This window comes from Mauremys reevesii, linkage group 3 (genome assembly GCF_016161935.1).
Source record: "Mauremys reevesii isolate NIE-2019 linkage group 3, ASM1616193v1, whole genome shotgun sequence".
Lineage (NCBI taxonomy): Eukaryota > Metazoa > Chordata > Testudines > Geoemydidae > Mauremys > Mauremys reevesii.
Genome location: NC_052625.1, coordinates 169,467,911 through 169,495,205, shown reverse-complemented (window position 1 = coordinate 169,495,205; position 27,295 = coordinate 169,467,911). Strand labels below are relative to the sequence as shown.

General features: G+C 40.6%; 1 protein-coding gene across 4 annotated transcripts in view; it reads left to right on the top strand.

Annotated features, from left to right (window-relative positions):
• Positions 1-27,295, top strand: part of ARHGEF10 (Rho guanine nucleotide exchange factor 10) — a 199,061-nt gene that overhangs the window by 79,046 nt on the left and 92,720 nt on the right. For all 4 annotated transcript variants that reach the window (XM_039529515.1, XM_039529513.1, XM_039529516.1 and 1 more), the window contains exons 3-8: positions 10,435-10,605; positions 12,340-12,630; positions 13,306-13,372; positions 13,939-14,018; positions 16,814-16,870; positions 21,415-21,578. In XM_039529515.1, coding sequence (XP_039385449.1) covers positions 10,435-10,605; positions 12,340-12,630; positions 13,306-13,372; positions 13,939-14,018; positions 16,814-16,870; positions 21,415-21,578 — 830 coding nt within the window. The remainder of the gene's footprint in view (positions 1-10,434; positions 10,606-12,339; positions 12,631-13,305; positions 13,373-13,938; positions 14,019-16,813; positions 16,871-21,414; positions 21,579-27,295) is intronic.

Below are 27,295 nucleotides of genomic sequence, written 5' to 3'. Positions count from 1 at the left end.
GAAGAAATAAAAAAAAAAAAAGAAAAGGAAAAAAACCCCAATCTGAGTGCTGTTCATATATCAAAAGCAATGCGTGGGAGGTACACTTGCCTAGAACTGTAATTAGCTATGGGCGTGGGGGGAGAGACAGCATTGATCAAAATTTTGCTCTGTTACTTCCTTGGAACTACTTCCCATGTGGCTGAGAGCAACATTTTCCCAATGCTGCTTGATTGATGCCTTCCCTTTCCAGTTCCCTTTTCTTGTGCCCCTCCCTGCCACTGTACACCTATATAAGAACTAGACAGAATCTGACCCTTAATAGTAATGGTCTGAGAAAGTGTTTTATTGACTTAGAGCAGAGAAAGCCAGTTTCTCAGAAGGGGGCCAATGAAGTCATCTCTGGCATAGTCCCATGGCTAAATAACATGCAGGGGATCATGATTCCTGCTGGTTTCCTTTGTTTCAGCTTGGTGAATTGGCAAACATCACAATTTTTGACATCTATTATGGTGGCTAAATGCATTCCTGGCCAGTAAACATATTAATGTAGTTGGTTATTCAACTTTTCATTATACCCATAAGTAGATGATCATGAAAATATTTAAGGAGGTTGATTTGAAGGAAACTTGGCACACAGCATTTCAAATATTTGAACAATCCAAAAGGTTTTCATGAAAAAGAAAGAGAAATATATTGGGCCAAAGGCAGGCTGGAATAAGCATCTGCAGCTCCCAGGGCTGAATCCAGGCTAGATTTGGCAATGTAGAACAAAAGCTGTGTAAGTAGAACTGTCCCCCACCAAGGATGAATGTTTCATGACCATTTGCACACAAACATTTTTTTCTGTCAGAAAATTTGAATTGGAAAATTTCTGCAAGCTCTAAATGTAAGCTAGTTACATACTGGGTGTAAGTGACAAAGAAAACTTGTGCTGATTTGGAATTCAGTAGGTGTGCCAAACAAGTATGAGCTATACACCTAAGAGGTTAAAAAAAAAAAAGTTGGATGTGTAGGAAGAAGATTGATGAGCACAACTTATTGTGCACTCCCACTGTACTCCAAATAGGTCCCAGTTATGCTTCTTTGTCTTGTACATCCATTACACCCATTGTCTGATCAACTTACACCTGAGGGATGTCACTACACCACCATTTTGTTCATCATTGTTCTCGCCCTGTGGTAGGCAGTCTACAGTGCATCATCCATCCACTTTTGACAATGTAGTCTCACTGCCTGGGTTCCAGTTGATTTATATCTAAGTGGATGTGACTTACTATTGTAGAACACAAAGGCACCGGCTGGAATTGGGCCCTGTTGTACGAGGTGCTGTGCATCTGTATAGGGCATGGTCCCTGCCTTGCAAAACTTTATTATCTAATTTCAAAAAAAGCTGTAATAAGTAAAGGAAAGGCACAATAGGAGGGAAATGGGTAGGGAGGATGAGAGTGACAGTAATAAGATCATGTGTTTGAACAGGCCTACAAAGTGCACAAACTTCTTAGTGCTGAATCATTTTAAAGTCTTATAAAATTACTAGGGCTACCGATTAATTGCAGTTTAACTCACACGATCAACTAAAAAAAATTAATCACGATTAAACAAATGTATTGCAATTTATCACCATTTTAATCGCATTGTTAAACAATAGAATACCAATTGAAATTTATTAAATATTTTTGGATATTTTTATACATTTTCAAATATATTGATTTCAGTTACAGCACAGAATACAAAGTTTACACTGCTCACTTTGTATTTTTTATTACAAATATTTGCACTGTAAAAAAACAAAAGAAATAATATTTTTCAGTTCACCTAATACAAGTACTGTAATGCAATCTCTTTACTGTGAGAGTGCAATTTACACATGTAGATTTTTTTTTGATTACATAAATGCACTCAAAAACAAAACAATGGAAAATTTTAGAGCCTGCAAAACCACTCAATCCTACTTCTTGTTCAGTCAATTGCTAAGACAAACAAGTTTGTTTACATGTACAGGGGCTAATGCTGCCCACTTCTTATTTACAATGTCCTCAGAAAGTGAGAACAGGCATTCACATGGGACTTTTGTAGCTGGCATTGCAAGGTATTTATGTGCCAGATATGCTAAACACTTATATGCCCCTTCATGCTTCGGCCACCATTCCAGAGGACATTCTTCCATGCTGATGATACTCATTTTTTTTTTAAAAAAAAGTTAATTAAATTTGTGACTGAACTCCTTAGGGGAGAATTGTATGTCTCTCTGGCTCTATTTTTTACCAGCATTCTGCTATATGTTTCATGTCCTAGTAGTCTCAGATGATGACTCAGCACATGTTCATTTTAAGAACACTTTGCTGCAAAGAAGGTACCAGTGTGAGATTTCTAAAGATAGCTACAGCACTTGACCCAAGGTTTAAGAATCTGAAGTGCCTTCCAAAATCTTATCTGGATGGGGTATGGAGCATGCTTTTAGAAGTCTTAAAAGAACAACATTCTGATGCAGAAACTACAGAACTTGAACCAACAAAAATCAACCTTCTGCTGGTGGCATCTGATTCAGATGATAAAAATGAACATGGGTTGGTCTGCACTGCTTTGGATTGTTATTGAGCAGAACCCGTCATCTGCATGCATGCATGTTCCCTGGAATGGTGGTTGAAGCATGAAGGGACATATGAATCTTTAGTGCATCTGCCAGCTAAATATCTTGCGATGCCCACTACAACAGTTCCATGCGAACACCTGTTCTCGCTTTCAGGTGACATTGTGAACAAGAAGCGGACAGCATTATCTCCTGCAAATGTAAACAAACTTGTTTGCCTGAGCAATTGGCTGAACAAAAAATAGGACTGAGTGAACTTGTAGGCTCTAAAGTTTTACACTGTTTTATTTTTGAATGCAGTTATTTTTGTACATAATTCTACATTTGTAAGTTCAACTTCCAAGATAAAGAGATTACACTATAGTACTTGTATCAGGTGAATTGAAAAATATCATTCCTTTTGTATTTTACAGTGCAAATATTTAGAATAAAAAATAAAGTGAGCTCTGTACACTTTGTGTTCTGTCATAATTGAAATCAATGTATTTGAAAATGTAGAAAAATCCAAAAAGATTTAAATAAATGGTATTCTATTATTGTTCTATTAATCACAATTAATTTTTTAATCGCTTGACAGCCCTAAAAATTACCATCAAAAAATCTCCTAGGAAAACATCACCGTCTGTGCTCCCTGAACTTTTCTCTGTCCCCCAACAAGAAAAAGGAATCTTGAGTTCACTTTACATACCCTATTATCTTTATATTTGTTGTATGTAGTTTAAGAAAATTCAGAATTACTGAATGGGCATGATACCAACTGGCAACACAGCCAAAAGGAGACCGCTAAATTTCATGTTAAATTTAGCTACTCACAACCAAGTCTCTATAAACATACTCTGTTTATTTCTGAAGCCTGTTCTGGAGAAAGTAACTTCATTACATAATATATTGCACAAAACTGCTCATAATTATAAATAATTATAATTGTCATAACTAATGTGTCATGTTAACAATTATAAGAAAATAGAACATTCCTTCATTTATCCTGTAATTCATATGTTCATACATGTACATAACATATAAAGGGACACCAAAGGGACAAAGGTCAAATTTGGAACGACATGTTTGGAAACAAAATATGCTTTTGCACCAGACAAATGGAAATGTCTTTCATAATATTTTCAGACTTCACATGGAAATAGTTTTTAAACAAATAAACATTCCCTATCTGTGTTTTTAAGTGTAGAATTGTAAATTCTATCAGAAAGTTAAACTGATTAGTCTATTCTTGTTGCTGAGGCTGAGGAAAAATGTATGAAATACACATAAAATTAGCCCCCCCCTCAAAAAAATCACAAATCAGGCCCTAAATCATCATGAAATTGGCTTAAGAATCACTACATTTAAAATAAAATATTTTGGGTCTTTTTATTTGCCTTGTGATTATTTAGCTTCTGGGATCCCATTTTCAAGCTCTTCTCTGTAACCACAAGAGCTAAAAGTCTACTTTCTTTAAAAGAAAGCTGAGAGTCTCACCTCTTCACAAGCTCTCAGGAGCTGGGGCTTTCTGAAATGCACCGAGTATTGCAAGAGAATTGACAGTACTGTAGGGCCAGACTTGGTTCAGGATTGAATCTGGTTTCTGCCTTCAAAAACCCTTGCGGAGCATCCTAGTGGGAGCAATAAATTATATGCCTGTTTGTTTGTGTGTAGGGGATTATTGCAGCAGAAAAAGTTGGCATAACTGGCATGGTAAGAGGGGGCAGGACGGCTGCGGGATTTGCTGAGTCAGTACATTTCCCGCAGTGGAAGAGTGTCTTTGGAGCCTCGGTTCTAACAAAGTTTGTTTCCTTGGCAGAAAATCCCAAGAGAGAGCAGCCTGCCTGCTGTCCCTTGGTGTAGCTCATCCACTATGAAGCAGGGGGCCAGGGATAATTTCACTTTAGCATTTTCTTTAACGTGATGGTGTCCCTTCAATACACTGCATTAAAATGAAATAGGCTTCGGGTTCAAAGTCTGGACCTGGGAGTGTTTTGTGGCTGGAGATTTAGTGATCTATCATAGGCACACAGGCTACAACATTTGTATCTGAACTTCCTTTAAGTTTGAGGCTATTCAGAACCAGGGCTTGGGTTTATCTGTAGTTGATCTATTTGTAAACAGGTACATTGGTAACTTCTAGATTGTCCGAGTGTCCAAACAAGTTTAAGCAATATCAGTCAGAACAATCCAATACAATTCCACTGGTAAAATTATAAAATAATTAAATGGACAGGATTATGGAAAGAGTGGCACTGCCCTACTTGGGCAAATTCTTCCTATTTAATCAACAGAACTCTATGTCTACAGTTTGAAGAAAACAAATTGCTTCGCTAAAGATTATGGGAACTAATTTTGCGTCTTATTATTGCATCTTAGGAAAAGAAAGGATCAGTGTATGAGGGAATATCCTTGGGCCTGAGTCTTCCTTTCCTTTTACTATTACTGTTATGTTTTACAGTAGCATCTAGAGACCTTCACCAAGATAAGGACCCCATTGTGTTCCAAAAAGCTTACAAACTATAGACAAGAGACACAAAAGAACTACTATTTCCTTCATTTTGCAGATGAGGAACTGTGACAAAATGAGTTTGTGACTTGCTCAAGGTCACATCAGCAGTTTGTGGCAGACCTGAAAATAAGCTAGATATCCTGAGTCCCAGTCTAGTGCCTAAGACTATTCTTTTTCTCTGGATGGGGTAAACTGGTGTAAGTTAGAGGGTTCTCTCACTTTTTTTCTGGTATATGCAGTGTTGTAGCCATGTCGGTCCCAGGATATTAGAGAGACAAAGTGGCTGAGGTAATATCTTTTATTGGGCCAACTTCTGTTTGTGAGAGAGAAAAGCTTTTAGGCTTACACAGAGCTCTGCTTCAGGTCTGTGTAAGCTGAAAAGCTTGTCTCTCTCACCCCAGAAGTTGGTCCTTCTCTGTCTATTTGATGACAACTTCCGGGTAATGGCCTTTGCTTAGCTCACAAGCACACAGTCACAATTTTTTCTTAAATAATTTTAATCAAATTGAAACAATTATAAGAATACTTATTTTCAAAACCATATAAAGGTCTGGTGTGCTTTCTGTATAAATATAATTATGGGTTTCTATGTTGTGATATAATATGGGTTTTTATGTTTCATCAAGTGAAACAATGTGCCCTCAGGATTAAAAGACTCAATGGAGTAACATTTTTATTACTTATTAGATTCAAGGGATCATTGGATATTGAGGTTTAAAGCTATTCATATTCATACAGAAGAAAGGAAGGAACATGGCAGTGCCATAAGATAGTATCTACTTTTAAAATTTCCTGAAGGATAATCACTGGTCCACAGAGTTAGTGTTTCTAAAACGTGTGTAATATGATAAGGACTGTTCTCTCTTTATTTCCCCCCATCCCCCACTTAACTCCTCATTCCATCACTGAACTGGTGTGGGTGGGAGAGCTTCCACTGTCGGTGCTCTTCAAGTTCTGTGCAGAGGTCATTTCAGAAATGTGGTATGGAGCAATCAATATCTTTAAAAAGCAGGAGCTGGGGTAAAAATTGTGGTTGGACTTTTCAAAAGTGACTTTCAATGGAATTTCTGCTTCTAACTTACTTAGGCAATGAGACTTATTCTTCTAACTGACTACGGCTCTTTTGAACAGTCTCCTCTGATTGGGTCATAATATTTATGTATATCACTTTCAGTCCCTCACCCTATTGCTCTTTCCACTTCATAATGTCTCAGATAAATTTTCTGGAGATGGCAGTTCTTGTCAGTGATACTGGGCTACACTCACAGACAAAGGAGGTACGTGGCTGTAAAACTGGAGTGATGGAATAGTGCATTAAACCTATCGTTTCCAGATGAATAAATCTAGTCGTCTTTGTTTTCTGCCTTCTTTTTTCTGCTTCTTTTTTCCTCTTCTTTTCAGTGGGCCAGATTTTCCACTGCCTGGCTCCATGTGTCACCATTTACCCTTGGGTAAAGTAGGTGTATAGTACTACCACATCAAAATTCTCTACTGATCAGAGGGAAAGGGGGGACAATAGTACCATGGCCCTGAGCTCAGGCCCTCTCAAAATGTCTGTAACCTCTGTGTAAATAAAGAAATGGGAGGGGTACGGTCACAATGCACATGATATTCCAAGGCCCCAAAGTTCTCTTCATAGGCCTGATCCACTCACACTTCTGCTAGTGTTTCACACCACATTGTTCAGGTGTAAATGGCTACACAAGATGCAAGACAGAGGAGAATCAGACTGAGATCATCAGGACCAGCTGTTAAATGCATAGCTCAGCAGGAGTTTCGATGGAGAGTGGCAGGATGGGCAGCAATGTATATTAAGAGCTGTGGTGTGGCCAGTGTGTTATCAGCTGCACTTATCCACTGACATGGCACCTTCATACACACACAAAAATGTTTACTCAGACTTCGCACAGGAGTTGAGATTTGCGTTTTCCAATAACAAGTAAAGCACCTGAAAAAATTGAAAGCCATTTTTTCCCCTCCCATGATCTGATAACTCAAAAATGGTCACCTAGGCCTAATCCAAAGCCCACTGAAGTCAGTGAAAGTTTCTTTTGCCTTCAGTGGGCACTGTATCAGCGTCAGAGAATCAATTTGGGTGGGGGGATCACATTTGGACAAATACACCTCTACCCCGATAGAATATGACCCGATATAACACGAATTCGGCTAGAACGTGGTAAAGCAGCGGGGAGCCCCAGGCCCTTTAAAGCGCCACCTGAGCCCTGCTGCTTTACCGCGTTATAGCTGAATTCGTGTGGAGCCCCGGGCCCATTAAATCACTGCCCAAGCCTGGCTGCCAGACCCAGCAAGGCTCGGGCAGTGATTTAAAGGGCCAGAGGCTCTGGCCGCTGTGGGGAGCCCCAGGCCCTTTAAATCCCCACCTGAGCCCTGCTGCCAGAGCTCCGGTGGTGATTCAAAGGGCCTGGGGCTCCCCACAGTAGCTGGAGCACCGGACCCTTTAAATCACAGCCGGGGAAGCCGGTCCAGTCCGGCATGGCGTATTGGCTCTTGCTGGCATGGAGTATTGGCCCGAACCTGATATAACGTCATCTCACCTATAACACAGTGAGATTTTTTTGGCTCCTGAGGACCGCATTATATCGGGGTAGAGGTGTATTTAAAGGTTCAGCCCCAAAGGTAACTTTTTACAGCATATAAACACATGAAGAAAATGGCTTGAAATTAAGTGTCCTGTTGCCTCAACCATAAGATATGATAGTAAGCAGGCAATTTATACATTTTTGTTCCTTTAAAAAAGAATCACCTTTTCCCCTCTAGAGAAGGACTGTGTGAAAGGTCTTGTTGTTGTACAATCATAAAATATGCTGTCTCAGCCTGAAGAAACTGAAGCTCTGGCAAGAATGTTTATAACCATGACAATCTAAACAGTCAAGAGCTGTGAATTGTGTGGGTTTTATCATAAGGATACCGAGCATGTCCTAGCTAGTGAAGATGGTGATAAAATCATCACAACTCAGGAGATTTAATAAACCCTGCAGGAGTTTGCTTTTACCTCATGTTACCTGAAGAAAAAAATGGTAAATTTTATTTCTTACACACTTAATGTTATTGAAAAATATGTACTTTAAAAATATATTATGGAATGTATCATCCTATTGCTGTGGAAAAGCCTGGGGGAGGGAGAGTGGGTGTGTGGGAACAGTGCAGAAAATCCACTTGTTATTACCTCCATCTCATAGGGGTTTCTGGCAGTTTTCTCCTCAGGAGGCATGGGGGTTGGGATGGGGTGTTATGCCAGGCACAGAGTGGGAGGGGTTAAGGTGTGTCTCAACCCTTTGTGTTCTGGTGACCCACGAAAAAGGAGATTGGTGGAAGCAGGTACCACTGCTTGAGCAGGCTTCCTCTTTCTGCTGCCGTGTCCGCCATTGCCCTGGCACAATGGCTCCAGTAGGAGCTGAGGCTGCCATTGAATAAGTTCTCTGAACTCAGGCAGTCAGAGCAACAGTGGGGGCTTTAGTGTGTCAGAATTAAATCCTAATGGGGTATCCATGATGCTGTTGTCACACAAGGATAGTGCCACAAACAGCAGCTGGATCCCAGTTCCTGCCACATAAACCCTGCTGAGACCTGTCTCTGCCAAGAAGATAGAAGGGCCTATGGGGGGAACACCTCCTCCTTCTGCACTTCATCCCTTCCAGTTTTTCATGGACAGAGTCAAGGAGCTCACCCTGTCTGGTTGGTCACAGGAGACATAATTACATTGATTCAGCTGTTACTTTTACAAAGGTCAGGGTTTAGAAAAGTGGAGTGCTGGTGACCTACAGGTTTGCTGACAAAATAGAGAACATTTCACCCTAGGTCACTTGCTCAAAGTCATCTCAGGCTGGTACTGAGCATAACTCAATACCATCTGATAGATATTTGATAGCCCATGTGAAGAGAGTTTCTGCTATTGTCATACTGGCACTTGGCAGTTTCAGCAGAGAAACCAAAGTTTGATCTAAAATTAACATGGCACACATTAAATGGATTAAAAACTGAATAACTGCTAGGCCTTAAAATGTAAATAGGGAACCATTATTGAGTGGGTGTGTTTTCAGTGGACTCTGTATGCTATTTAAGATTTTATCAATGGCCTACAAGAAAACATGAAGTCGTCACTGATAAAGTTTGCAAACAACACAACAATTGGCGGGAGTGGTAAATAATGAATAGAACAGCCCATTGATACAGAGTGATCTGGATCACTTGGTAAACTGGATGCAAGCAAAAATAGGTGTTTTAATATGGCTAAATGTAAATATATATACCCAGAAACAAAGAATGTAGGCCATACTTACAGGATGGACACTCTCTTCTGGGAAGCAATGACTTTGAAAAAGATTTTGGGGTATGTGGTGGATAATTAGCTGAACATGAGCTCTCATTGTGATGCTGTGGCCAAAAGAGCTAATATTATCTGGGAGGAATAAAGAGAGGAGCCTTGAGTAGGAGTAGAGAGGTTGTTTTATCTCTGTAGAATCTCGCCAGTGGTGTGACCGCTACTGGAATACTTTGTCCAGTTCTGGTATCCACAATTCAAGAAAGATTTTGATAAATTGGAGAGATTTCAGAGAAAAGCCACAAGAATGATTGGAAAACATGCCTTGGCATGATGGACTCAACGAGCTCAATCTATTTAGCTTAACAAAGAGAAGGTTAAGGGGTGACTCGATCACTGTTTATAGGTATCTACATAGGGAACAAATATTTAATAATGAGATGTTCAATCTATCAGAGAAAGGTATAGCACAATATGATGTTAGTTGTGCAAGTTGAAGCTAGACAAATTCAGACTGGAAATAAGGCATAATTTTTTAGCAGTTTTGAGCAATTAATCATTGGAACAATTTGCCAAGGGTCATGGTGGATTTTTCCATCACTAACCATTTTTAAAATAAGATTGGATGTTTTTCTAAAAGCTATGCTCTAGGAATTATTTCGGGGGAGTTCTGTGGCCTGTGTTATAGAGGAGGTCAGATGATCACAGTGATCCCTTCTGGCCTTGGACTTTGTGAATCTATAAGGAAAGAAGGGGCTTAAGTCACAAAGTTTAGATTTGGATCTGGATTCAGATCTGAACTTTTCCAAAGTTTTCAGAGGAAGCTGTTTGAAGTTTATTTATAACAAGTGTTCTGGTTCTGGCTGGTCTCTATTAAAAATAGAAACACGTTGTAGTATATGTGTATTTACTTGGCATGGTTTACATTAGAATGATTACTAAGACCCTCATGGTCTTAGAAATATATCAAGGAGCACTGTTTTGTCCTAGAGAGCCTAAAATTCTAGGACCTAATTGTGCAACCCTCATTCACAACAGTGAGCACTTATCTCACTAAATCATTAATAAAATTGGTTTCTCTCTGCTTAGTTCTAGAAAATGAATTAAAAGGCTGTGGTACCAATGATGAAGAGGAGGAAGAAGGGGAACAATTTGATTTCGATAGTGGCGATGAAATACCAGAAGCAGACAGACAAGCACTTGTGCCACCTGCTTCAGACCCTGGGATTAATGTAGAACATGAAGACACTAACTCCACAGGTAAGCCTTTATATGGCTAGTAGGCCAGGGGAGTACTGCTCAAGTAAGGCTCAAGCCCCATGTTCATCAGATGCTTTTCATGCTGATAGAATTGCTGTAGGTCACACAAATATTTCCATAGACGGAATGTGAAAGTGATTTAATTTATCCCAAATACTTTTAGTTCCTTGTGGACTTAACAAGGGAAAAGGGTAGTTATTGTCCCTGACTGGATTCTTATTGTCCTTGACTGCACTTAACCTAGGAACTGGTTTCCTCATCCCTGTCTTGTGCAAGCATCTGCTGTGATGGTAGGGTCTTCGTGACAATGATTATCTGTGGCTCTCTCTAGGGAAGCTTCATAGGGTGTGTCTACATAGTCTGTGTAAGTGAGCCTCCCGGTGGGGCTCACACTAGCAGTCTGAAAATAGCTGTGCAGACAGTGCTTTGAAGTTGTGGCTCACACTCTGAAGGCTAGAGAGTGGCGTGTCCCTTGTACCTCAGAGCCTGAGCCACTTCAAGGCGCTGTTTACATGGCTATTTTCAGACTATTTTCTGATGACCCGGGCTGTGATGTCGTAACCGCAACTTGGCAGCTGGGGGACATGCTTCACTCAGCTTGGGCAAACTGGTTGGTGGCATTGAGTGGATGTGCTCTTAAAAATAAATGGAGCATATTTTTGTCCCATATATGAAAACAAACCTTCTTTCTTTGACTATTAGGAGCTGTGGACCTGTGTGTCTGTTAAGAGCATTCACCATGTCCATCCACTCTTAGACATGATCTAACCACCAGGCTATAGAGTCACTCACCTAGGAGGTGGGAGAACCAGGATCCCATCCTCCCTGCTCCAATCACTCTTTCATTGTTTGTCCAAAGTGGAAGATCTTCAACAGGAGAGATTGAGGGAGCCCTGCATCAGACTATCCCATTGCCTCATGGCTAGGGTACTCACCCGAGAGGTGGCAGAGCTCTGTTCAAATCTGTTCTCCTTGTCAGGTGGAGGGGGGACTTGAATCAGGAGTCTCCCTCCATCCCAGGTGAGTACCCTAACCACTGGGCTAAAAGGTACAAGGGACATGCCCCCCGCCCAATGTGTGTCAGTTCACCATCTATAAATTGGGGATAATAGCATTGTCACAACTCACAGGGGTGCTGTGAGAATAAATACTTTAAAGATTCTGAGGTTCTCTGATACTACAGTGGCAGAAGCCATATAAATACTAGAATTACTATTTAGTGCAATATAAATTTCAGCTTGGAAAAGCGATGACTAAGGGGGGATATGATAGAGATCTATAAAATCATGACTGGTGTGGAGAAAGTAAATAAGGAGGTGTTGTTTACTCCTTCTCATAACACAAGAACTTGGGATCACCCAATGAAATTAATAGGCAACAGGTTTAAACAAAAGGAAGTATTTTTTCACGCAACACACAGTCAACCTGTGGAACTCCTTCCCAGAGGATGTTTTGAAGGCCAAGACTATACAGGGTTCAAAAAATAACTGGATAAATTCATGAAGGTTAGGTCCATGAATGGCTATTAGCCAGGATGGGCAGGGATGGTGCCACTAGCCTCTGTTTGCCAGAAGCTGGGAATGGGTGACAGGGGATGGATTAATTGATGATTACCTCTGGGGAACCTGGCATTGGCCACTGTCTGGGCTAGATGGACCTGTGGTCTGAACCAGTATGGCTGTTCTTATGTTCTTATGATATAAACGAAAGCTTATGCTTCTTTTATTTGTCAAGGGGATGACAACATAGGTAGAACTGAGAAAATACAAACAACAGAATCCCATGCAGAGGGCACTCCAACAAAAGTAAACCCGTATTCAGTCATAAATATTTCACCAGTCCAAGAAAAGGATCATTCCTCGTCACCAGAACCCAGTCCTCAAGATGAAAATGCAAGCCCTAACTTGTCTGGTGGATATTCTGTTCCGGTGCCCTGTGGCTATGCTGTACCATCCAATTTGCCACTGATGCTGCCGGCATACTCCAGTCCTGTCATAATACGCAGTGTTTCTGTGGACGAAGAAGGTACAATATCTCTCAAATTTGCTTTCTCTCAGGTAGCGACCTAGTTTAATTTCAGTGAACCATGTTGCCCTCTCAGTTTTTATGTAGCTCTGTAGAAGTCTGTGGGGAACTCTGTAACAATTGAAAATCATCTCCATCACAGAGTACACAGCTGAACTTCACTCCCAGCCACCTGAGAAGGATTTTTGTTTATTAAAGAGAGAGAAAATCCATGAAGGACTCTGTATTATTAGGAGTGGGCCATTTAAGAAAAAGCTATTCAAGTGGGATTAGTGCACTTCAAAGCAAGCGAGCAAACACACATTTTTTTTAAACAAAAAAACCCTTCTACATAGTCAGTTTCTTTAAACCAGTGGTTCTCAACCATTAGTCAGTGGAGCAAGGACATGAAATTGGTCTCCCAGGTGAGTGCCCTTACCACCAGAGTCATTCTGACTTTCTCTCTGTCAAGTATTTGATACAAAGTGGAATAGTTTCACCTGGAGAGATTGAGAGAGTCCTAGCATTCTTGCATCCGAAGAAGTGGGTATTCACCCACGAAAGCTCATGCTGCAAAACGTCTGTTAGTCTATAAGGTGCCACAGGATTCTTTGCTGCTTCTACAGAACCAGACTAACACGGCTACCCCTCTGATACTAGCATTCTAGTAACTCTGCTTTCTTCTACTCTTTTTAGTGGGTATGCAGTCAGTAACTGAAGATGGCAATAGTAATTCCTTGAGCTCAGAGGATCCTCCAAATAGGTAATTGGCAGCATTTATTTATCTCCAAATCCTAATTCATGAGATGATTTGTTGGTTACTTTTATATTTTTAGTTTTATTTTTTCTTGCCTGACATTAGCATTGCTGGGTTTTTAACAACTTCAGCTTTCATTGTGCTTTGTGGTGCCAGATCATCTCTGTTTGTGTACTAGCATCAGCACTGGGTGAACTCTTGCATAGAAAACCATTACAAGTGGCCCTTTGACATCTGTGAAAGAGAGAGGTTTAATTTTTTGCCTTACAGGGAGACTGCAAACACAAAGATTTTCTTTGGAAAATGAAGAACAAGTGATTTATTTATTTAAGCTAATATTGTCAACAATGGGTTGCTAAAGTTAAACTCTTAATTTCATATTAAGTCATTTAGATCTTAAAAACAAAAACATAAAACTTACATATTAAGTCTGAATTAGCCAACAGTTTTCTAGTGCCTTTTAATTTCAGAATGAGAGGAAAAAGATGACTAGAACTTAGCTGCTTATTGACATGGTTTAAAACTAACGTTGCAAGATTTTTAATACATTTATTTTGTGGGTGTTTTTCAAGTGAAGATAATCAGGTCTGTAAAGAAGATGATGCTCTAGCCAAATGGGTTGCAGATCCTGCAAACACATCATGGATGGAAAGTAAGTGTCAATCAGTCACAGCAGTGTCACCTGTGTCAGTAGGTGACTCAATGTCATCATCAGTCACAATTTTATGCCTGGGAACATCTGCATTGTCTTTTCCTGCATTTTTAAAACATGTTCCAGAGCTAAATAACAACAATTAAAAAACATGCTTCTCCATTTTTAGTATAAGGGCCAAATTCTGTTCACAATAAGTGTTGAAGTAAGTGAAGTCATGTACCAGTAACTGTGGGGATAATTTGGCCCCATCTGATGGATATACACCTCTACCCCGATATAACACAGTCATCGGGAGACAAAAAAATCTTACTGTGTTAAAGGTGAGACCGCGTTACATCGGGGTAGGGAGAGGAGCTGCTTTTTCTGCTCCTTGCCCCAGCTTCCCCACTCCCCCCCCGAGGCTTGCCACGCCAATCAGCTGTTTGGCCCAGCAAGCCTGGAAGGCATGGGGAGAAGTGGAGTGGTGGCGGCGCACTCAGGGGAGGAGGCGGAGATGAGCTGGAGCAGGGAGCGGTTCCTCTGCCCCCCCTCCCCTCCCCAGCTTGCTGCGCCAATCAGCTATTTTGCGTGGCAAGCCTGGGAGGGAGGAGAAGCGGAGCTGAGCGGTGCACTCGAGGGAGGGGGGCCACAGCAAGTAAGTGCGGGCGCAGAGGAACCGCTGCCTGCCCCAGCTCACTTTCCCGCCGCCGCCTCCTCCCACGAGCATGCCGCTCAACTCCACTTCTCCTCCCTCCCAGGCTTGCCGCACAAAACAGCTGATTGGTGCGGCAAGCCTGGGAGGGAGGGGGGAGAAGCGGAGCTGCGGCGCACTCGTGGGAGGAGGCGGAGTGGAGGTGAGCTGTGGGGGGCCCAGGGAGGGCCACAGCAAGTAACGGGGGGGTGCAGAGGAACCGCTGGCGGTAACACGAATTCGGATATAACGAGGTAAAGCAGCCCCGTCCCCCGGAGTGCTGCTTTACCGCGTTATATCCGAATTTGCGTTATATCAGACCGCATTATAGTGGGGTAGAGGTGTATATTGAGGAAGAAATTTTCTTATGACCTCTAATGATTCCATCAAGTCCCCAATCTCTTCTTTGGCTGCAGGCCTGTTGGCCTCCTACAGTGACCCTGCCTTAAAGGAGGGTACTTGTTCCTCGCTGGAGTCACTTGAGGCTGAAACTGGCATTATGCAACTGCCCAGGTCTATTTGCCACATATGGCAATTGGATTCATCATGGAGAGATTGGGAGTGAAGAACTCTGGGCAGGCTAAGTGAATCCCTCTATATCCTAATGTGGGAAACTGGCTCTTAGCTTGTTGAATTAGTCTCTGTCTCAGGGCAGGAAATTGAAAGAGGCTCTGTAGCTTAAAGAGGCATTCTCCCTGCCTGAGCTGTGTGACATAGCTCAGCCAGGACAAAGAGATGGTGCCCGCTGGTCTGGAAATGTCTCCCACATGGAAATTGGGAGGAGTGGGGAATTACCTCATCACTCCAACTTGTTTCTTAGTTCACCAACATAATAATTAAATTACTTCCAGTCGGGTCTTGAACAGTTACATCAGGGATTCTTGACAATGACACCAGTGCCTGCAGTTTAGTACTCATGACAACCTTACAGTAACAATCCAATTGGCTTGCACAGAGGAGGAGAAAACATTTCAGTTGAACCAATTTCAGTTTCGAGGTTATAAATGATGAGGAAAAAATTGTGATAAATATCATGGATAGTGTGTGAGCTTGACAGATCTAAAGTTATGCTAAAGGATGACTTTGTGTGGTCCCTGGGGATAGAGCAGCTCTGTCCTAGGAAACCAAGAATCTCTTGATTTTCAGGGCCTGGTGTTCTGCCCAGACTGTTTAATGTTTTGCCCTGATTATTTTTAAACCTTGTAGCCTGGCTCCCGAAGGAGCCATGGGCCAGCTGAGTCAGTGAAATTCATGGCAGGTTGGGGGAGCACATACATGCCAGGTCTGTCAGGTTTTCCACCCTGCTGTGCATGAAGATTGTCAGTGAGCAATCCCGCCATCCCTTCCCCTCAGATGGAGTCAGATTCCAGGCAGTTCTGTAAGTGGTGAGCCTATTGGTGGCCCAGCTGTACACAATTATGTCCGGCAGTTTCTGAGCCAGCTGGATTGTGTCAGGGTGTGGGGTGGGGTTGGAACTAAAAAGAGTAAGAAGGAAGATGTAGGACTAAGCATGAATGAGACAGACAAAGAACTGAATATTGGTGGTACGGGGGCGGGGAGAACATTGTAGTGTGGTGAATGTCGGGGGAAGTGAAGAAACGGAAGAAATAAACAAAAGCTTAAAAAATAGAGAAAGATGAGTGTGGGCTGCCTTTTTCTTCCTCCCCACTCCCCTTGTCCCACCCCAGACCCCAGGACAATAGACTGTTTTTTCACCTTGTAAAATCAGATCACCTTATCATCCTAGCTGGAGGGTTGGGTCTGGTGCAGGGATTTGGAATGAGAGAGTGCTGGGAGAGAGCAAGAAAGGAATCACAGGATGTACAGGAGAGCTCCTGAGTGCACTTTGCAGCTTAACTGAAATTCCTGTCAGATGTGATGATTGCCACATGAGCCATCACAGTTATGGTTAATAATATCAATAATAAATAATATTATAATTATACTTTATGTATGTTATTTGGTTGAATAGAAGTACTGGCAAAATGCTGATATTTCTATGTAAACAGAAAATAGGGTATGTCTCTATTATACAGACATTTGCTAATAAGACCCAAAATCTTTGTTGGTCTGAGTCAAATCTAAAAAGCTTTTCCCACTGTTTTTCCTTTTTTGTTATTAGACCCAGATGAAGTAATTTATGATGATGTGCCAAAAGAAGATTCAGACACCGAACCAGGTTTGAGTTTATGCAGTAACTTTGATGATGAAGATTTAATACAATCACAGGTTTTATTTTAATGCACACATAAAACTATAATATGATCCAGGGGAATTTGTATCAGACAGACATATAGGTGTAAGTTTCATACCCCAAACTGCATGTAAATGCCATTAGCGTTGTGTCACAAATCATCAAGTCCTACAAAGTTCCAAATTAAGGACTGCTCCTGTTAAAATTTGCCTCCAAAAGCCTCTTCCGTTATGTTGTTCAGAGGCCTGATTCATAGATTCCAAAGCCAGAAGGGACCATTTTGAACATTCAGATCTCCCCTACAGTCACAGGCTCGCCCTTTGGGTATTGTTGTTGTTTAAAAAACATCTAGAATAATACAGAGAACTGGCCTAAAAGAGAACATAAGAACAGCTTTACTGGGTCAGACCAAAGGTCCATCTAGCCCAGTATCCTATCAACAGTGGCCAATGCCAGGTGCCCCAGAGGGAGTGGACCTAACAGGCAATGATCAAGTGATCTCTCTCCTGCCATCCATCTCCATCCTCTGACAAACAGAGGCTAGGGACACCATTCCTTACCCATCCTGGCTAATAGCCATTTATGGACTTAACCTCCATGAATTTATCCAGTTCTTTTTTAAACATTGTTATAGTCCTAGCCTTCACAACCTCCTCAGGTAAGGAGTTCCACAAGCTGACTGTGCGCTGCGTGAAGAAGAACTTCCTTTTATTTGTTTTAAACCTGCTGCCTATTAATTTCATTTGGTGACCCCTAGTTCTTGTATTATGGGAATAAGTAAATAACTTTTCCTTATCCACTTTCTCCACATCACTCATTATTTTATATACCTCTATCATATCCCCACTTAGTCTCCTCTTTTCCAAGCTTAAGAGTCCTAGCCTCTTTAATCTCTCCTCATATGGGACCCTCTCCAAACCCCTAATCATTTTAGTTGCCCTTTTCTGAACCTTTTCTGGTGCCAGTATATCTTTTTTGAGATGAGGAGACCACATCTGTATGCAGTATTCGAGATGTGGGCGTACCATCGATTTATATAAGGGCAATACTATATTCTCAGTCTTATTCTCTATCCCCTTTTTAATGATTCCTAACATCCTGTTTGCTTTTTGACTGCTTCTACACACTTCGTGGACATCTTCAGAGAACTATCCACGATGACTCCAAGATCTTTTTCCTGACTTGTTGTAGCTAAATTAGCCCACATCATATTGTATGTATAGTTGGGGTTATTTTTTCCAATGTGCATTACTTTACATTTATCCACATTAAATTTCATTTGCCATTTTGTTGCCCAATCACTTAGTTTTGTGAGATCTTTTTGAAGTTCGTCAGTCTGCATTGGTCTTAGCTATCTTGAGCAGTTTAGTATCATCTGCAAACTTATTTAAGAGTATTTTCAAAACCACAAGACTTGGGGATCTTCTTGGGTGAACATCACTGAGCATGCTGAGGCAGAATAGCACCTGATATCTAAATGTAGTGGAGCTTTCTGATCTCTAAAGCTCTAGCTGCTGACTTCCTAGCAAGTCAATCCACTCAAGGGTAAAGTTAGCCAGCAGCCAAGTCTCAAACAAAATCTGCTCTTTGACAAATGAGGAGGAGAACTCATGCACCCAGCAGTCCACTACTCTACTACTACAGCTTGCTGTACATCAATCAGTCAAGGAATAAGTTCAAAGAGGCTGCAACCCACCTATGTATACCTCTGTATAAAAGTTTTATTCTAACTACAAACTAACCTAACTCTTTTACTGAATGGAGGGACAAGAGCAGACTTTGATGAAATCCTGGCACCATTGGTTTTCACCTTGAAAATTGTGAGTAGTGGAATATTGGGTGCAGTGTTGTTTAAAGATATTAGATAATGTTGTCTGCAAAATCACACCTTTCTCAGGTGCCTTCCCGTCATACACCAAGACCAGGGATTCCCATGATGCACCATGGTGGTTCCACAAGAGAGGGAGACCAAGATGTAGTTCAGTCTCTGAGCCCAACCCATAGAAGAGAATGAGGCATGAGGCACCTGAACTACAGTGAAATCCAAATTAAAATCTTTGGTTTTAAATCAAAAGTTTTCAGCTGAAAATTTTCAGCTTTCTATTTTTAGCTGAAAAGTCTAAACTTTCCATGGGGGGGAAAAACTGGTTTTTGTGACCACCTGAACTGATAATTTTGCAATTAACATATAAGGATTTGTTTGTTTTTAAACTAGGAACAGGTTGGGAATGCATATTTATCCTATTGGATGAATTAATTTCTTGAATTTATAAGGAATTTTTAAAGTAATCACACCATGTTTAATGATGAATAGTATTAGGAATTTAGAATGTGTGCTGTTTGTAGTAATGTTTGGAGCTTTATAATCCGCAATCTATATGTGTTTTAATAGGAAGACACTGTCCCTGTCTCATGAATTTCCCAAATCTGAGGCTCCCATTCTGCAATTCAGGCAGATCCATTGAATTCACTGGAGTTTAGCTTGGGGGCAGGGTCTACTCACACTGCGGTCATTGCGGAACTGGGGCCAATGGCTCCTTCTCATAAGTGCTCTATTGTGCAAATCTCCCCTTGGAGTCAGTGGGAGTTTCATACACAGATTGTTTACAGGACTGGGCCCCAAATCAGAGCTATTTAACTATATATGATCCACAAATTTTAGAGTTCGCTGTCATTACAATGATTTTTTTGTTAAATTCTCTGTTTTGCTAAAATGCCATTGAACGATGCCATGCAAGAAGTGTGTGTTCAAGAACAGACTCTATATTTATGGAAAAAACCCAGCTAGATTCAAAAGCTGAGTTTCAGCATTTCCAGGAGTTCACTTTTGGTTAATAACAAATGCTTTAAGTAATATTAGTTAATATTACAAAACCGTTACTTGTCAAATTTTAGTTTTTGAATTTAATAAGTATTGAGCCATTCAAATGTGCAAAAATAAAGTCAATTTTTTTCCCTCTGAAACAATTTGTCATTTTCATGTAACCTAAATCTTGTCTCTTTTTTGTACACGGTTGCATAAATCAAACATTATCTACAAAGTGATGGTCAGGTGTGCTGAGTTTTACTGCAGAGCAGTTTTTAATACTAAATTCTAATCTCCCAGAAAGTGGAAATGTATAATACAAGTGCCTACCTACCTTAATTGTAATGGTACAAATAATGCCATTTATACTTATGAAAGCAAATACCTGCTTGCTCATGATTATTTGGCAGTAAAATCTTTCCATTTCATTTAGAATCAATGGGTGATGCCTGTGCCAGCTAAAACATCAGTCACAGTAAAGATGGAAAGTAGGAGACAGACATTAATAAAGCAATTAAAAGCATTTCCCCAAACAATGAAGTCATTTTTAATAACTGATTCAATAAGTAATTGTGCAAACTGTTTTTCATTAATTTTTAGCTGACAGCACTTGGAGTGGCTGCTGATATGAAGCCACTTGGTCAGTGATCGGAAAAAGCTTAATGTTTTGAGCTCTTAATCTAGTTTATCCATAAGGTAATGCTCCTTGGTAATTTGAGGTGATGCATTCATGACTGCTGATTATGAATGTAGTTGGGAGGATGAAAATGGGTTATGGAGCATAGTTTCTTGCTATACTTAGGTCTAATCCATTTTACTTAGTGGTAACTTTTTAATTTGTTCCTAGCCAAAATACATCATCTGTTGTGTGTATTGATCATGTAAAGGTTCCTAAAGTGAGGTGGTATATGTGGTAGCAAGATACATCAAGGGGAGTTTACATATAGGGGGTCAATTCCTGCTCACCATACACATGGTAGTAATTATGTTGACATCCCACTGAACTTGCGTGCACAATGAGCAGCATTTGTACAAAGATCTACTGTATATAAAATAAAACATATAGAGGCAAATCCTGCCTTAGCACCAGCAAACCAGCACAATAAAGATGGACACATATATTGGACATCCCTCCTTGAAGAGGCCACCCTCCCTAGGGAGCGTGGTGTGGGCACCAGAGCATTAGCCATACATGCTACTGTGGTGCACCAAATTGATATCTGCCTGGAAGCTTGAATGCTGAGAAAAGGCTTCCTACTGCTATCTATGCAGTGTAGCAAAGGGCAGACTATAGCCCAGGGATCGGCAACCTTTGGCACACGGCCTGCCAGGGTAAGCACCCTGGCGGGCCGGGCCGGTTTGTTTACCTGCCGCGTCCAAAGGTTCGGCCGATCGCAGTTTGCCATTCCAGGCCAATGGGGGCTGTGGGAAGCGGCGCGGGCTGAGGGATATGCTGGCCGCCACTTCCCGCAGCCCGCATTGACCTGGGATGGCAAACCGCGGCCAGTGGGAGCTGCAATTGGCCAAACCTGCGGACGCGGCAGGTAAATAAACGGCCTGGCCTGCCAGGGTGCTGACCCTGGTGGGCCATGGGCTAAGGGTTGACGATCCATGCTAGAGCCCATAGGAAACAGGCACTTTGGAATTAAAACACATTGGAACTTCTTTGATGCTTAAGTAAAATATTGTATTTTCTTTTGTGTTTTGGTATTAACACATGCAGAGGAAATGATTTATGATGATGTTGAAAATGGAGATGAAGGTGGAAACAGCTCCCTAGAATATGGATGGAGTTCAAGTGAGTTTGAAAGCTATGAAGAACAAAGTGACTCAGAGTGCAAAGACGGATTTCCCAGCTCCTTTTTGCGAGGCAACCACAAAAGACATGTATGTAACCCACAGCAGTCTTTTTCCTTATTCCTTTTTTCTAATTACCCTGATTGCTCAACATTTACCTTGCCCAGTTGTCCCCATACCCTCTCATGAACCCATCTTCCAAGGACAAAGAGCATCTTTGCAAATGAGCTCTGAACAATGTTCCCTCTAATTTTTGACAGGCCATGTGCACAAAAAATTTCTTCTGTGCAAATTTTTGAAGCAGAGTTCAGATTTGTGTGCCATGAGGCAAATGGGCCAAGCGAGTAAAATGTTTATACATTTAAAAAGTTTTAATTTGCAATTTGTGATAATAGTTTTACACTGTTATTTTATAAATGTCATTTTTAAATACTTAGAAAAAGGAAATTTAACCATTCTTCATGAAACAGAAGTTAGTTTTAAGCATTATGCTTTATGATCTTTTTTATAGGCAGTCACGAGCATATATCAAGCACATATTAATCATGATCATTATCAGTCCATAGGCTTCTGCCCGTTAGTGTCCACTTCCATTCTATATACATGTCCGAAAAGATTTTGATAAACATATAATAAAGACAATTTAATAAGTATGCCATTATGTCAATTTATATGGGTTTTCAGATAGAGATGTCATAAGTAAAAAAAGAAAAACAAGAGTTTGTTTTATATTTAAAATTTTCCTAAAAAATATCAATACATGATTATCAGCCAAGAATAAGATATGTAATTACAAATGCATTTTAATTTCCTTATTGGTCAAAATGTCAAAGACTGCTAAACTAACCTTACTGTTTTTCCCTGCAATCTTTTTCATTTGCCCATTCAATATAAACTCTGTCCAGATCTATCAGTCCTCCATCCAGCTGGTAACTCTTAATACACATCAGTATGTCCAAATGATCTACTTGTAAACGATTCAGTAGTTTTGTTTTTTAGAGTGGTCATTAAGCTAACGCCATGCTCACAGTCTGCACTTGATGCTAGGAATGTTTCTCCAATATCCATCAACTTTGCAAGATACTGAAACTTTTCGTTCTAGTGAGCAAGTGTCACCATATCTGGGAAACTTAAAACCAATTGGCTTTTGATTTTTCAGCTACTGCAAACTTGAAGTCATTGTACTGACTGACTATAGCAATCTCTTCAACAAGAAAGTCTTTGTATTTTGAACATAGGGATTTGACCTGATGATTTCCAAAATTGAAGTTACACTTAACTATTGCTGCACAATCAAAAGCGGACCACTCCAAGACTTCATCCTCTGGAAACCTGTCTGCCAAATGTGCACACAAGATGTTTATGAAAGTTATTATGGAACTTGTATTAATTTCATTATTTTCTTGAGAGCTCATAGCTAAGAGAGCCTTAACTTTGTCACTCCATAAGACTGAATCTCCAAAGTACTGTCTTCTGATTTTGTTCAGTTTACCTGGGACTAGGTGAAATGCTTCAAGAGGTGTAAGATCCTGTTTCTGGATCAGTGTGGATAGTGAAGCCAGCTCTGACAAAACATCATTCAAAACTTCTAATGTTATTCGATATTCCATGGTATTCAGCTTTTTGTGACAGTATTTAGAAACTAGATCAGTATCTTTGTCTTGCTCAAAATATTCCAGAAGAGGATTATAGATGCAAATAATTGCTCGAAGGGCAAAGTGCCTAGATAACCAGAACACTTAATTGAGTGGCCTGAAAGCCCCTGACTCACATTCAGAAGCATTCACTATTTCCTGAAATTTGCATTTTCCCCTGGACCGACAGAACACCATGTAGACAGTTCTCATTAAGGTTTCGATGTCTGTTATCAGCTTGACCTCTTTCCATGCATCAGAAATCACCAAGTCTTCCCAGTGTGCAACACAATGTTGCTGGACTAAGTGTGGAATATCACGTTTCAGCTGAGCCGCCACGCCATTGAGTTTGCCGAACATCACCATTTTCATTAGATCAAGTTGGTGTTTTTTAGAAAACTCTTTGATTGCAGACACTATTGAAACAGTATCAGAGGGGTAGCCGACAAAGAATCCTATGGCACCTTATAGACTAACAGACGGCTGTTAGTCTATAAGGTGCCACAGGACTCTTTGTCGCTATTGAAATAGCATCACATTCGTGCAATTGTAATAATCCACCAAACAAAGTTTTATAGTCTGCAGAATTTATGGATCTATATTTAAAGTAGTGTATCAAGTATCTGTTAATGGATATATCAGTGCTTTCATCAACAGCTAGAGTATGAAACATTGCTGATGCTATTTCATGCATGAGGTCATTTTGGACAATGCAGTTGATAATTTCAAGAAATTTAAAAGCATAATTTTTACTTCTCCAGCTCACTGGTATGCGCACATACTTTTCTATATGGTCATTAATATGCTGAATAGAAGGCATTGAGCTGTTCATTTTAATAGCCCACAACACACTGTCAATAAATACCTCGATTTCTTCTGGGTTTGAGCGCTTGCATTCAAGATTAATTTGCCTCCTCTACTTTTCATCTGGACTTTCAAGAATCATGCTAAGCAATCCACTCCGTAAGGAAGGGTTTTTGTTTCTATGTCTTGTTACACCATCTATATGAGATTTACTTGACAGATGATGCTTTAAGAAATCCAACTTCCATACGTCGTTCCACATTCTTCCTGTTGAAAATGCTCCCAAAGCTCTGACATCTCTACAATATACACAAACCACTCCACTGTCGTCGTCATATGTGAATATTTCATGAAGTTTAACAAGCATTACACGATGTGACTTTGGTGTAACCGTCTCTATAGTCTCATCCAGCCATCCAGATTTAAATGAAGTCACTGTTCTTTTATGCTTTAGAGTGCTAGACAGTGACATTTTGGGACAGATTTTTTACCAGATTGGTTTATTTAAAATTAATACTTTTATTATATGGCTACTATTTCAATGCTCTTAACAGCGTGACTCAACAAAAGGGCAAACGGGACATCTTTCAGATCAGAATACTGGAAGTTTGTGCATAGCAAAAAAAAGCAGCAAAAAAACACAGGAAAATGGTAAAACATCACGAGTAAATGTATGAAGTCCAAAGCCTTTGAAAGATTTCAGTCACGAAAACAACACTTACCTTTTGTTCATTCCTGGGAAATCTTTGCAGTTCCTTAGCAACTACAGCCAGGCATTTTGACTTATTTGCACGTACTTGAGTTTGTACACAGCCAAATGAACAGACTACAAGGAGATGTGTGGGTCCCGACGTGATCAATGTTCCACATTCGAAATGCTGGTGGGGAGGGGTATGAACGATTCATTGCTGTCCTTTCCCTTCCCCCCCCTTGCCAGCTAGTAGAATCTGGTTGTGTTGATAGATGGCGGGCAAACAATGTCAAAAGTCGCCCATAAATGGTATTTCAGCCTGGCTCTGACATAGTATTTCATTTTTTGTTCACGCGGTGTTTCGCCGTGTGTGCGGGGTTTAGGATCTGTGTGTGCATACAGCTTAGAGGGAACAGTGGCTCTGAACCAGTAAGAGAATGAGGACTGAAGGCAAAACATAAAAGGAAAAAATTGGTGAAAATGTAAAGGGAGACAGATCTGCACATAGGCTATGAAAGTGGGTTGTTTGTTTCCCATGAGCTGTTCATGACCTTTTCCATTTCTGCAGCTGCTGACATAGTGTAAGTGAGTATGAGAAGTAGTGTGAAGAGTAGAACTGGGTGACCGTCATGGATTTTGAGGCTGTGCAATCCGCATGAATGGGTTTGCAGAATTCACAAAACTAGTCAGTTTGCAAACATTTCTCAGCCCCCTTTGATTTTAACTCTTTATTTTATTGCTCAGCTGTGATTCAACTTTGAAAAAATGATTATTGTCGCTGAAGGGAAGCCTATTGTATGTATTGAGAGATAGAAAGACTCAGTCTCCCTAGTGAGGGTGGATCATCTATATACAGCTGTATAGTGCCTGATTTTCTGGTCTAGTACCTTTTGTTCTCCATTGCTCCTGGAGGCAGCCCTGGACTGGTTCAGTGCCTAGAGTACATTAAACTCAGGCTGCTCTAGTTTCTACCAGCTGCTAATGATCCTCTAATCATTTCAGAACTGGGATTTGTTAGGGTGCATGATGCTCCAGCCCCCTGTGCCAGGGTGATCAGGACTAGGTATTGCAGATCCAGCTGTTGCAGCAGATTTACAGAGGAACACAAAGATGGGGAAGGTATCGAGGGCTGAGAGGTAGCCTATACTCTGAATCTGTATTTGAATTACAAGTGATATCTCTCCTGTCCTCTGTTTGTTTGTTTGTTTTTGGTCTTTCTTCCTACTCTATCTCCAGGTTTTTTGCCTTATATTTAAATAGTTACATTTTCTCTCTGCCATTACACTGCTCACTTTCTTGCATTTCCTTTTACAGGGATTGCAAACCCAATAATGTAGCAATTTCAAACACAAAATGTTCAAGTGGGTACAAAGTTAGGGAGAAAAAATTCACCGTGGAGAGAAGACTAAACAGAGAAAATGTTGTTATACAGATTTGATATAAGACCCTATATGGAATAGAATAGAACAGAATTCCACAGGCTCCACATTTTGATTTCACAGATTTCTTAACTTACTGGTCTTCATATCCCTGCTCCATCCATTGCCCTATATCCTATCCATGCAGAATCAGGATCAGGAACTGGGTGGGGAGGAGGAATGACTGAAGAACTGTATCTGATTAAAAAAAACTAGTTAAGCACTGTTGTTTTCCCCACTGGCTGAAATAAGCTTAAGCTGCATACCTGATGCTTGCTGGGGTAATTCTGGACCTGACTGAAGAAAGATCTGATTCTCATTCTGAATACATTAGGCAGCAGTTGAGAAATGCTCTGCACATAGTGTGCCTAAAGTGGTAGGATATTTTGTTTCTTCACTCTTGTTACCTGTGGCGTATTGATGGGGCTCCAGTGAAACACACTTTTAACCTTGTCCTTTTTGGTGAGGGCGGCATGTTTGCAAAATGAAACGCCCTCTTGTGTGTAGATCAAATTCTGCTCTCATTTACATGGGTGTAAGGCAAGAGTGGTACCAACGGTGTTAATTACATCTTGACCTATAAGGGAATAGCTGAGGGCAGAATGTGGCCCTTTGTTTTCAACTTGGTGGACGTCTCGTTTCATATTACCTCAATTTGTTGTCAAACAATGCTACTGATGTCAAAATGGGAAGTTTTATACTGGATTTTTTCAGTGAATATTTTTCTTTGTACTTTCACCTGAGGTTCTCAGAGTGCTTCACAAACATTGATTAATAAGTCATACAACAGCCCTTGGCAGGTATTGTCCCTATAATACAAATTCATGCACAGAATGATTATATGACTTGCCTAAGGCCTGCAGTGAATCTGGAATAAAACTGTGAATTGGTCACAGCATTCCTGATTCCCACTCCTGTGCTCTAACTAGTAGATTATACATCTTTCCCTACTGAACTATGCTTACCCAACTCACCAGTGCGATGAACCTCCAGTTTCAAAAATATTCAGAAGTTCTGCAGATACTTTGGCCTATTTTGATAGTTTTTCTTTCAGTTCACCATTCTTGAGGATCTTCACAAATGTAGACGCTAGGATTCATACTTGGCACAATGGAGTGGTGTTCTAGGTTAATGCTAATATATTATAATAGCAAGAGATACACAGTATAACTTTAAATTTTGATGAGCTTAGCACAACTGCTATTCTTTTGGATTGAGAGAAGTTTCCTCTTCCTTCACCATGTAAAGCACTTGCCAGTG